Source organism: Gavia stellata, chromosome 25 (genome assembly GCF_030936135.1).
Source record: "Gavia stellata isolate bGavSte3 chromosome 25, bGavSte3.hap2, whole genome shotgun sequence".
NCBI lineage: Eukaryota > Metazoa > Chordata > Aves > Gaviiformes > Gaviidae > Gavia > Gavia stellata.
Window position 1 is genome coordinate 4355880 of NC_082618.1, and position 12422 is coordinate 4368301.

General features: G+C 55.2%; 1 protein-coding gene across 1 annotated transcript in view; it reads left to right on the forward strand.

Annotated features, from left to right (window-relative positions):
* Nucleotides 1–12422, forward strand: part of ATP2A3 (ATPase sarcoplasmic/endoplasmic reticulum Ca2+ transporting 3) — a 54811-nt gene that overhangs the window by 19648 nt on the left and 22741 nt on the right. The window contains 7 exon segments of the mRNA XM_059829080.1: nucleotides 424–441; nucleotides 877–959; nucleotides 4157–4261; nucleotides 5019–5157; nucleotides 8967–9047; nucleotides 10064–10149; nucleotides 10673–11137. Of these exon segments, the coding sequence (XP_059685063.1) occupies nucleotides 424–441; nucleotides 877–959; nucleotides 4157–4261; nucleotides 5019–5157; nucleotides 8967–9047; nucleotides 10064–10149; nucleotides 10673–11137 (977 nt within the window).

Consider the following 12422-nt stretch of genomic DNA (forward strand, 5'->3'; position numbering starts at 1 on the left):
AGGAAACGTGGTCTGAAAGTTACAGCCCCCAGCGGGTCCGTATTGGGTTTCTGGCAGGGTGTTTTACGGGATGGATGGACCTCCGTGTCCTGGATTTGGAGTGGGCAGCTCCTGAGAAGTATTTTTTAGGCAGGCTGAGTGCAGGAATAAACGCTGCCGGAGCCACTTGCAGCAGGAAAATGATGTTTCCCTGGTGTGGGGAGTGCCCGGTGCTGCTTACTTGGTGTCAGACTGAGCAGCTCAAGGACAAGCTGTCTTGATGCGGGAGTATGTGCAGGACAAGTTGCGTTTTGGGGGACTGAATGGACCGCTGGGGCATAAGGGAAGGGATTGCTAGTCTGGGCCCAAATCACTAATTAATCTTTTTATTTTTATCATTTTTTACTTTCTTACACTCGCTGGGCTGTCGATGAAAACCCACAGAGCTCCCTGCAGAAGAAGGTAAGTCATGGGCTGGAGGAGAGGGGGGGTACATGCCTTGAGTCTGGGTGGAGGGTGCTGGGGACGAGGAGGGGGGCATCTTTGGGGTCTTTTAATCTTGGTTTTAATCCCAGAGAAAGCTGGGCTGATGGCAGAACTTTCCTGTGATGGCAAGGCTACCAGCTGTGAATAGAAACACAGGATTTGGCTTCTCTAGTTAAAAACAGACATAGTAAATCCAGGCCAATGCTAGAAATGAAAGTGTTTAATATTAGAGAGAAAAACCCCCCACTGGAGTGCTGGATGTCCTCACTAGTGCCCACGGCCACTGGAGCAGCTCCGCTGCAAGCGGGGGACGGGGTCCTGTTGGTCTTAGTGGCCTCAGTGCTCTAAATTACCTGTCTTCTGGCGTTTTTCTCAGACCTGACTGTGCTTGGCTTCATGTTTTCCCACCAGGAAAGTCCCTCTGGGAGTTGGTGCTGGAGCAGTTTGAAGATCTCCTCGTCCGCATCCTTTTGATGGCAGCTTTTCTGTCATTCGTAAGTACCCCAGGCTGGGGGGTGGGCACCTTCCAGGGCAGGTACGGACCCGGGTGGCAGCCAAATAGCAAAGGAGCCGGAGGAATCACAGAATCACTAAGGTTGGAAAAGACCTGTAAGATCATCAAGTCCAACCATTAGGAAGGTGCTTGTTGGATCAGGGAGGTGTAGCAGCAGTGCAGTGGTTTTCTAGTGACAATATCATTGTGTCTACTTAAAAGATGAGTCAGTAGGATTTTTCAGTAATGCTGATCCGCCCAAAAGTGATATAGAAAAACTACCTGGGCTTCTTTCTATTTCCCCAAGATTGTCACAGATAAAGGCAGAAAAGGGCCCTGGAAACGTTTGGTCCTGGGTGCGGTTTGGTGGGATGCCGGGTGGGATGGGCGCTGGCCCTGGGCACCGAGCAGGGTTAGGGTTAGGGTTCGGAGAGAGTAAGCGCAGAGCCCCAGCGAGAGTGGGGCTGCGAAGGGGCTGCCAAGGGCAGGTGAGGGCTGCCCAAAGCTTTCAGTCCTGGGACGCTTTTTGCTGTGATCCATAGTTTTTTGTCATTGTTTGCAGACCCCACCTGAGATAGGGCAGGTCCTTTGGATACGTCTCTATCTCCTTGCAAGATTTTTATCAACAAAGTTTCCGATGTTTTTAGATTAGAAGGTCCCTTTGTTACTATCTCTTTTAGCTTCCCTCTTAAATCCGTTATATGTTTTCCCTGCATCATTTTCGATGCTGTCAGCTTTCCTGCCCCCGATACGCGCAGCCATGGCCAGTGTCTGGACTGAGGTCTGTCTCAGGGTCTTCACTGAGTTAGGACCCAAACTGCCTATTTGCAAGTCCCTCCTCTGATTTTAATTCTTACTGATTGCTTTTCAATCCCATCTTCCAACCAGTAAAATATGTCTTGTGCCTCAACTTGCATAGATGGTAAAACAGAAAGGGAAAATTACCCCATTCTTTATTTTTTCCTTGGATGTTTTTGAAAGTATTAAGTTGCAGCATGACCAGATCCATGTCGGGATCTGCTGGAACGGAGGACACAGTCTCTGACACGCGGAGGTGTGCGTGTTGCCAGTGCAGATACATTCCTGGTGTAATAGCCAAGCCGTGTGTCCTCGGGGTTGTGTGAGGTGCGGGGAGCTGGGGGTCCCGGCACCACCTCCCTGTGCCCAGAGAGGCTGGCAGGACATCGGACGGCTTGCTTTTTCCTGGCCAGAGCACTGGGTGATGGGCGCTGAGGGGTGAGGGCAGCGCTTCAGGCACCTGAAGCCGACTCGGAAGCTCCATGTACCACCTTCGCCTCCCTTGGGGTGCAGGCAGCACCTAAAGCGTGCGCATCTGCGTAGGGGCGCGGAGGGGGCCGGGAGCGTTTCCAAACCCCGTGCAGCTGCCCTCCTCAGAGTGAAGTCTCCCTCCCGGAGTCCTTTTGCTCATTTTTTAATTAAAAATGAAAATCCTTTAACCCTTTGCTGATGTGTGGGGCAGGGTTAATGCTCGCTGACAAAAGACGCCTCCCAGCATGTCATGCAGCAGGAAGACGGGACGTTACATTCAGGTAATGTCAGAGAGCTGCTTAGGATTGGGTTATCCTTGTGTTTAGCAGGGCGTGAAGCCCAGCGCAGGCTGCTCCTGCCACCGGAGCTGCCGGTGTGGTGCCTTGAGGGTGGTACCATCCACCTCCTACTTCCCCAGATACTGTTATTGCTCATCTTCAAACATTTCCTTTCTCAGTGGTATACCTCCAGTGGGGTTGTTCTCCCGCCTTGGCCGGGGGAGAGGCTGCATCCCTACGTGTCTTTCCCAGGAGGAGCCGTGATTCACCCCCCGCACCTCCTGCGAGCGCAGAGCAGCTTCTCCTCCCCGGGGCGCGCAGGCAAAGTCAGCCGGCCGCGGGTGCATCACCAGGCTTGGTGAGCTGGTGCCCACGAGCACTGCTGACATCCTTCGCGCTTAATAATGCTGAGAAGTGATGGGGGATCAGCTAAACTCAACGTCCGTGTCGTTAGCAAAGCTGCCGTTACGGGTTGCACTGAGTAATTGCAGTATGAACCCCTTTGTACTTGCACTCCACGGTGCCTTGGAATTGCTCGTCATCAGCGGCACCGCTCCCCGAGTGCCGATTTAAGCCTTATTTGTGGTGCCCAAGTACTGAGCCGTTTGCTCAATTTTGCCTGCAGTCTACCTTGGGAGCAACTCTGCATGAGGAGATGTTTCCCACCGAGCTGCTGGAGAATTACTTATTTTTTGAGTATACTCAGGGTGTTTGGCAGTGGGATGGCAAAGCTGAGTCTCCTGTCCCCTCCTTTCGGATACGACTCGTGGGCAGATAAGGAGGGAGGCTGGTCCCTTGCGAGGTTCAATACGTTTCTGAAACAACACGCAGCGACCCGTTTGCTGGTGAATTTGCAAAGCTGTTGCAATCTGCTTGATGGCCGAGTCTGCCGCGACGGCTCTGTTAATCGGTAAAGCAGGCGTGAACCCCTGTGTCAGAGGTCTTTTGTGCCGGTGCCTCTGCTGCAGAGCAGCAAGGTGTTGCTATGTTGACACAGCGCAGGTCGACAAGCAGTTAAATGGAGTGAAAATATTTGTGTGTGTGTGTGTGCTTCATTTTTATTATGGTATGAGGTCATTGTGGGATGGAGAGGGGGCGCAGGGTGGTAAGAAGCCACGAGGTCAGTCCCTGCTCTGCAGAGCTGCTCTTACTGCATCAATTACTCGTATTGCAGCGCTTAACTTCTGCCCAGGAGGGGCTTCTCGGAGGCTGACCGTGCTGCAGACAGCGACCGCGGTGGCTGCCCCGCTGTTGCTGGCAGTGTCTGTTTGAGAAGCAGGCAGTGCTGCCTGGTCTCCCCGCTCATCTGCTCATGGCCATGGTCTCCCCACGGGTGCACTAAGCAAAAATAGGTGCTTTCCTGGTGCAAATATTCATCCAGGCTTTGCATGGCCGTTTGCTCCAGCACTGCTCGTCTGATGCGTTAAGTTATCCCCAGCAGAAGAGTGGAGGCATCCGAGTTAAACACCGGCAGTGGCATGTGGCAAGTCCACGCTTTAACCAAGCCGTGTGGGGCCGGCCACCACTCTGGGTTGTCTTCTCTCCAGCAAACACCATGTGTTGGTTGGCTCTTGTTTCAGTCTTTCTTCTTAAAACGTTGGCGCTTGTGGTTTCAACCACATTGTGGTCCTTCTCTTCTCTCGCCTACCAGATCCTGGCCTGGTTTGAAGAAGGAGAGGAGACCACGACGGCATTCGTGGAGCCCATCGTCATTATTATGATCCTGATCGCCAACGCCGTGGTGGGTGTGTGGCAGGTAAGTGGCAGTCCCCCCCCACCTGCCTCACAGGTCTCTGCTCCGCACGGCTCAGATGCTTCGTTCGGAGGTCTGGTTGCTTCTTGCCATTGGAAACTCATTTCTCAAATGTTCAATTTTTGTGTTGGCCGTGCTGCCCCGTGCCCCAGCACAGATGCTCAGTCGTTGGCTGCCTCTTGGCTCGTTCCTTCAGTCTTTCTTTGGCAACTTTTTGCAGTTTGGAGTTTAGGATCTTGCACTTATTTGCCATCCAGGCAAACACTGCTTGTCTCCTGGCCATGGCCAAATGTGTTTCCCAAGGGAAGCTTTTTGCTGCCTCCACCAGAAAGCCGCAGTGGCTGCTGCCCCTCGCCTCGCTGTATCCCTCCTGGGGGATGAGCAAATGCCTCAGCCAGCAATGCTCCTCTTCTTGTATATATTCACTTTAAGGCCATTTATTTATCTGCAGCTTGATCCAGGGTGGGGTTGCTGGATGGGGAAAAAATATATCTGGGTGGGATATCCTGCTTCCCAAACCAAGAATGAGAAAATCAAGCCCAAAGGCCCATGCAGTGTCCAGGACCTGGTGTGATTTAAGCCAGCGGGGACCAATTCAGAGCAGCTGAAGAAGACGTGGCACTTGCCCCATCCACGGTGCAAATGGATGCCAAAGCCAGGGCTGGGGTTCAGGTGCTCCTGCCTTGGCAGCGGGTGGGGAAGGAGCCTGCTGGCAGGAGCAACCCCACCACCGGCAGCTCTGCTCCTCCTCTGCTTGTAGGAGAGAAATGCCGAGAGCGCCATTGAAGCCTTGAAGGAATATGAACCCGAGATGGGGAAGGTGATCCGCGCCGACCGCAGCGGGGTGCAGCGGATCCGCGCCCGGGACATTGTCCCCGGTGACATCGTGGAGGTGGCAGGTAGGGTGCCGTCACCCCAGGGCACAGGGTGGGATGGGGAGGTGGTGCTGGCTGGGGGACCAAGGTGACAGGCACCCCGTGGTCCTCGTGGTGGGAGGGCTCTGCCATGGCGTCTGGGCGCATCTCCTCCGGCGGCACAGCCACTGAGTCACCTCATTGTTGTACACTTGAGATCTTAGTTTGTCTTTCCAAATCCAGAGAGGTGACATGATTTGGGCCAAAGCTGGGGCTCATCAGCCTGCTGAGGCTTCGCCCTGAGCATAGGCTGGTAGAGAACAGCAGAAAAGAAAAAGTGTATATTTCTGGCACAGGTTTTGTGTCTCGGGAGGGTTTCCCCATTTTCTGGAAGAACTGGAAGACCTTTTAATTTTCCACCAAGGTTCCCTCTCTCTGGAATCGGCTCTCCCACGCGCATCCCCCGGACAAGGCGCGGGTGAAGGGCCGGCGCTGGGTGCCACACCAGCGGTGCCAGGCGAGCGCTGCCGCCCGCGCCGGGGGGGTGTTCAACGCTGCAGGCAGCGGCGCAGGTCCTGCCTGCATGGGCAGGCTTCCTTGTAACTGGGTTTGTTATTTGGGGAGGGCGAGAGGCAGAGGGGACTGGCTGCAGGGTGCTTTTGCCTCCCCGGTCAGGTTGTCCCCCCCAGCCCTTCTGTCGTGGATTTGCATTCAGCGAAGGATGCCTGGGGGTCTCCTGCCTGCCCCACCAGAGCTAGAGAGGATGCGTTTCAATTATCCCATTTTGTTTATTCGTTAAACGATGCTGTAAACCCCCAGAGCAGCAAAACTAATCCTCTCCTTTCCTCCTCGTGGCCCTGCTAGTGGAAACATGCTGCAATCCCTCCCGCGCCCAGCCAGCTCGCTGTTATTTATGTCTTCCAGTTGGGCTTCAGCTGGAAGATGAACATAAAAATAATGCAGGGAGGATCAAGCGGAGGAGTGCTGGCCAGATACCCAGCTGGGCGAGCTGGCAGCGCTCCCAAGCCAGCTCCGGTGATGCACTCCAGCTGCTGACCTGGCCTTTAATTAAATTAATTATTTGTTAATTAATTACATTCTGCTATCTTTCCCCAAATCAAGTGCTTGCTGCCTTCCCATCGGTGGCTAAATATTATTTTTTAATGGCACAATCAGCATTACGACTGGGAGGGAAAGAGCTGAGCTCTCCTCTGGAGGGAGTTGCAAATTATTAGCAAATTAATTAGCGAATTGTGGGTTTAGGAGGTTATAGCAAGCGGCAAGGGTGCTGTCAGGCTGCCTGATAGGAAAGTGCACCACGAGCAATAGCTTTGAATGTGCAGTGGACATCCAGGTGACATCCTGGGGACGGCGGGGACAGCGCAGGCGGGAGGGACTGGCTTGTGTTTGCATGTGCAAATGGAATAAATTCGGCAGCAGGGAGTAGGAAACCTGCCACACTAAGGCAAGAGGGGAATGCTGGTTGCGAGTTGGCAAGCTGTTTAAACCCGGCTGATTTTTGCCCTTTTGTCACAGGGCGATCGAGGTGAGCCCTTGTGCAGGCAGCTGCCCAGGGATTAAATTCGGCTGCAGCGCCAGCTTTGTGCCTTGCCCAAAGCGCGCGGGCAGGGCATTGCCCGGGGAGCTCCATCAGGTGCTGCACCACCTGCCCGCTCCTGCTTTGCTCGGGCAGCGTTGCCTCCCGTCCTCCTCTCCTGCCCTCGGCTTTCGGCATGGGGGAGACTTGCAGCGCTTGGGTGATCAGCGCATGTTTAAGAGCTGGCTAACGGCAGCTGCCAGGTCCGTACGTCTGTCCTGCGCCGTGTGAGTCTCTTGGGATGCTATCGCACTATCTACCCTTGAGCGGATGCTACCCCCATGGCACCAGGGCTCGACGCTGTCTCTGGATGCTGGCAACAGATTTTTCATCTCCAGGTTGAGCTAATGTTTGCAAACCCTCCCCGCCTTTCCCAGGGGAGAAGAGGAGCTCTTGGCTCCCTTTAAGGTGCTCTGGCTCCCTTGAGCAGCCGCAAAGTCTGAGGGAAACATCTGGGGGGGGACTGTGAGTCCCTGTGCTTAGTACGTCCCAGCTCAGCCCCCCAAAAACGGGTGCGACAGGGAGCGGGGCAGGTCTGGCCAGACGGCAGATGTTGCACGCCGCATCCAAGAGCCCTCGCATCTGCAGCTGGAATAAACGGCTGGGTGGTGGAGCGGTGCCAGCCCCCCTCCCGCTGCGCTCGGGGCGGGGGGGGTGTTTTACAAGCCGTGGAAGGAAGCGCTTGTTAAAGTCTGGGATTCGAGATGATCGTTAGCGGCCAAGCCGGCAGTGTTGTGTAACGTGATGTAAGGCGCCGTGAGCCAGGGCTCTCTCTGCCTCAATATTTCCAAAGTGCCGGAGCGCGGTTGCGTCCAGCCGATAAGGGAGCAGGAGGAAGAGCCGTTCCATGCCAAGGAGCCGGGCGGAGGAAGCCCAGTGGGAAAAGCAGCTTTAAACAGGTTTTTTAAGGAAGCACATACGCCTCGATGGGCAGCGATCGATGGCTGTCAGTCGGCAGGGCTGCTTTCACCCGTAACCACCGTGCCGTGCCAGGAGACCCATGGACGGCTGTTTGTCTCGGCCGCAAAAGGTCTTCCAGTGTCAAGAGCTTCCAGTCGGCCCACAGAGCCCTGAAATGGGGTTAAGAGTGGTGTTGGGAGGCTCGAGCTGCTCCAAAATGGGGCTCTTTTGGGGTTTTTGCAGGGAAGAGGCAAGATGGGGGTGCTGGGGGGGTTTTGCAGGGAGGAGGGGAGACGGGCACACGGCAGGGTGGGCCATGGGGGCGACAGCGGGGCCACACCGGGGTTTGGCTGGGGGCAGAGGGTGTGAGGCTTGCTGCCCTGAGGACCACATGCCTGTGCCTCTAACTGCGGCGGCTGCACGCCAAAAAGAAGAGGGAAGATACCTGCCCTCCTGCCCGCTCGCTGGCCGGAGGAGGGATGCAGGTGCTCACTGCTCGTGATGGTTAAGCGGGTCCCAGCCGTGGCGGAGGAGCGCACGTCACTGCAGAGGTGCAGCCGGGGCGCGTGGGGGCTTGCTGGGAGCCCCCTCAGCTCCTCTGCTCACTCAGAGCTCCTGCCTTTGCTGCTTGTCCTGGCAAACCTGGCTCGAACCGCAGTTAGTTTTGCTTGGGTGGCAGCCGGGGAAGGCGATGGGCAGGGCTGGCAGGGGGGTGACCCGCCCTGGCAGCATCCATGTGCAGAGGGACGGGGCAGCACTCGTTCCTGTCGAATTTTGCACAGGGAGGTGATGCTTGAAACATGTGGTCGGTCCATGGGAGAGGGTGGAGAGTACCTGGCACAGCACAAGTACCCGCCTCGGCGCTGCTGCCCGCTCCCTGGGTTGGCTGCTTTTGTGCAAGGTGATCCCCTAAAATTAGCAATTCCTCAAGGTCCCATCACTGCGCTGCCCGATGTCTGATTGCAACTGATGGCAACCCTTTCCAGCTTTTTTTTTTGACTTGTCAATTAAAGACATGCAAAATTCAGCTTTAAATGCAGAAAGGAGGCACCCCAGGGGAGGACCCTGGTTTACCACGGGCTGGAGCCCTCGTTGCTGCAGGCTGGGTGCTGCCGTGTGCCTGCACCGCACAGGGACGTGGTGATTCTCAGCAAAAGCCAGTCCCTGCCCTGGAGACCGGACAGTTGAAACAGAAAAGGAGGGGAGACAGCAGGAACCGAGGTGCACACCGGTGGCCCCAAGCCTTGGGGCAGAGCCTGGCTGTGCTGGCGCATTCGGGGTTTGCCGTCCCCGTTCCCCAGGGCGGCGGGTGCTGCCGGTCCCGCCTGACGGAGCTGCTCTGCTCTTGCCCTTGTAGTTGGCGACAAGGTGCCGGCGGACATCCGGATCATCGAAATCCGGTCCACCACCCTCCGCGTCGACCAGTCCATCCTCACAGGTGCGTGCAGACGTGGTGGGGAGATTTCCCTCTGCCATCTGCCCCAAGCCAAATTTCAGGGCTGACACTGGGCTAAGTGCTTTGCCGGGGTGGGAAATGGGTGGGAGAATGAGATTGAGGACCTGGGGAGGTCCCAGCATCATCTAAAAATCATGGCATAGGCGAGACATGCCCGGTGCTTGGGCATCCCTCCTGCAAAACGCAAAGCATGCGGCTTTCCCATGCGACATGTGGGGTTTCACGAGGCGCTCTCAGTCCCTGCCCACGCTCCCCCTGTGCAGCCATTGCATGATGACCGCTGGTGCACGAGACCTTGCAACTTCAGGGAGAGGTGACAATATTTGGGGCTTTTTTTTAAGCACTGGAAAAGCCCTTAAAGCTGATAATGTATGATATTTCAAAAATCCTCCCTCTCTGCTGTCAGGGAAGGCCAGTGAATGATCAACCAACAAAAAGGGCTTTCAACTCTCATGCATGATTTTGTAAAGGCATTGAGTTAGGAGATGGCAGCAGGGAAGGAAAAGCAATCAGAAAAAAATGTTAAAAACACAGGAATAGGAGCCCAGTCTCCTTGAAAAGCGGCTTTACATGAACTTAGTTCTCCAACGGCAAAAGGAGATGCAGCAAAAGGGCAAATCTGCAAATAACAAAATATAAACCTTCAGCAGAAGGGCCTTGGGCACCTTCCTTGTTGTGCTGCCCTACGAACCCCATCTCACCATGCAAACCTGCGCTGCAAGCCAGTCGGCTCCCAGGCACGGGGATTGGGCCCCATCCCCGTGGGCTGTACGGGAGCTCGTGGCCGCTAGCGATCCACACAGGTCGTTTTTCTGCAGCCCTCATCTTCAGAGCGCTTTGGCCCAGCTCTGACATCCCCGTGCTGGATGTTGTGATGGTTTGGTGGCAAAGAGCTGCTTTAGAAAGCCGCGGGGGTTGTGATGCAGGCTCGTAACAGCGTTGAGCGGGGGCTGGAGAGGGAACGTGGGTGGTTCATCTCCCCTCTCTTGTATCGGCAGGGGAGTCTGTGTCGGTGATCAAACATGCTGACCCCATCCCTGACCCCCGGGCTGTCAACCAGGACAAGAAGAATATGCTTTTCTCCGTAAGTCCCTTATACCTGTCCCCACCTCTCCTGTGGTTTTCCAAAGAGCTGCCAAGTGAAGAGGCTGATGGACGCGTGAGATCTCTGAGCAGTGAAAGGGAGTGCATGCATGAGAAAGACCCGAATCCATAAAGAGTTCCAAATCCATAAAAACAAGGACCTGCTTCCACAGGATTTCATTTGGGCTGTGGCACATGCTGCCCTTAAACGCCTTGGGCAATCTCAGAGGGTTTTCCATCAAGTAGGATGCATTATGGATGGAGAAAATGTTTGTGGTTGAGCCTGGCGCTATTGCAAATTTGGGTTTCCTCCTCGCTTATGCTCCTCTTGGGCAGAAGTCAAGTCCTCGAGGGGCAAGAGATCTCTCAGGAGGGTCTCCTGCTGCTTTAGAGTGGGTTTATATAAAATTCCAGGATGTCTCGTTTTCCCCTTAACCAAGATCTCAATAAGCGACCCATTTCCCCGCTCAGGCTGAGAGGTTTCATGCCCACATATCAACTCTGGCCCCTTTCTTCCCTCCCAGGGCACCAACATCGCAGCTGGGAAGGCCGTCGGGGTTGTCATTGCGACAGGGGTGTACACCGAGATTGGAAAGATCCGAAACCAGATGGTGGAGACCGAGCCCGAGAAGACCCCCTTGCAGCAGAAGCTGGACGAGTTCAGCCAACAGCTCTCCAAAGTGATCTTCCTGGTGTGCATCGCTGTCTGGGTCATCAACGTCAGCCACTTCAGCGACCCCGTCCACGGCGGCTCCTGGTTTCGGGGGGCCATCTACTACTTCAAGATTTCGGTGGCCCTGGCGGTGGCTGCCATTCCTGAGGGCCTCCCGGCTGTCATCACCACCTGCCTGGCGCTGGGCACGCGCCGCATGGCCAAGAAGAACGCCATCGTCCGGAGCCTGCCCTCGGTGGAGACCCTGGGCTGCACCTCCGTCATCTGCTCCGACAAGACCGGCACCCTCACCACCAACCAGATGTCTGTCTGCCGGGTGAGTGCCGGGGGCGTTTCGGGTTTTGGGGTGCGGGGTGGACGCTCTGTAAGCCCCCAAACACCCTGCCTCGCCATCCTGGGGTGACGGGCTTTGCTGTCTTCACCAGACTTGTTTCATATTAGGAATTTGAAGGTGAGCGTGGAAGACGGTTTATAGGAAGCCCTGAGCTTCCTCTCTGCCCGACCAGGGACGAGGAGGTTTATGGCTTCTCTTGGCGTTGTTTTAATTAGAAAACACTTTTGTAAGCACACCAGTTTGGAGGTGCTGTGTTGCAGACTGATTTCAGGTCTCCCTCTCCAGAGAGCATTTCTTCCTGCTGGGATGTGGCATTGAGATAGAGCTCCTGGAAACACCAATGCAGTCGGCCTCCTCTGCTCTCTTGCCCATTATTCCCCTGTTTTTAACCAAACCAGGGAGAAATCCTGGACTATACAAAATTACAAAGCGTGGACCTGTGAGGCCAAAACTTGGAGGGTCAGTGCAATGCATGGGTCCAGCTGGCCATGACTAACTCGTGGAGAAATCCAGGGGTTAAGAGAAGATGCCTGCGACCTGGTGAAACAGTGCTTCGGTTACGTGTCCTCGCCTGGTGGAAGGTCTGCCATCCCCAGTTGCGTGCAGCTGGGCTTGGACCAAAAAGTACTTCTGATGGAGGGAGCCCTGGGGTGGTTTGGTGAAGAGGTTGAAGGCTCCTGGTCTACCAGAGAGCTTTGCTCCTGCATGGCTGGCCGTATGGGGAGGTGACTTGTTAGGAAAGCCTGGACTATCTGAGTACTTCTCAGTTTCCCCATTAATCCTCAAGTCTCAGGAAAGCTTTTTTTTTTTTTTCATGGTCTTGGCATGTCAGTTTTATAAGAGAACCTTGGAAAATGTGTTGCTGTGGGGAAAAATGGACCTGGCCACCATCTCTCCTCTCTGACACTTGGGTAGCATGGTGGGAAGCCGTGACCGTGCTGTAAGCTGGCCATGGGCTTTGGCCACTGGTTTGCTCAGCACAAGCTACAAATGACTGGAAACGTCTGATATTTCTGCCCTGTAAATGATTTAAAACAAGACACCGCTGGAATGAGGCAGTGAGCAAGCTGCCCACATCTTGCATGAAGAGAAGGTTCTCACCCGCTCTTCCCAAAAGCAGCCCAGGGGACACCGGCAGGACCTGCCCCGGGGCTGTGGGGATGTGGCTGACTTTTGTCGGGTTTTCTGTCCCTCCGGTTTCTGGTGCTGAGCCCACGGTGACGGTGTGGGCGGGTGCCAGAAACGTGGCTCTGCTGGGATGGGGCAA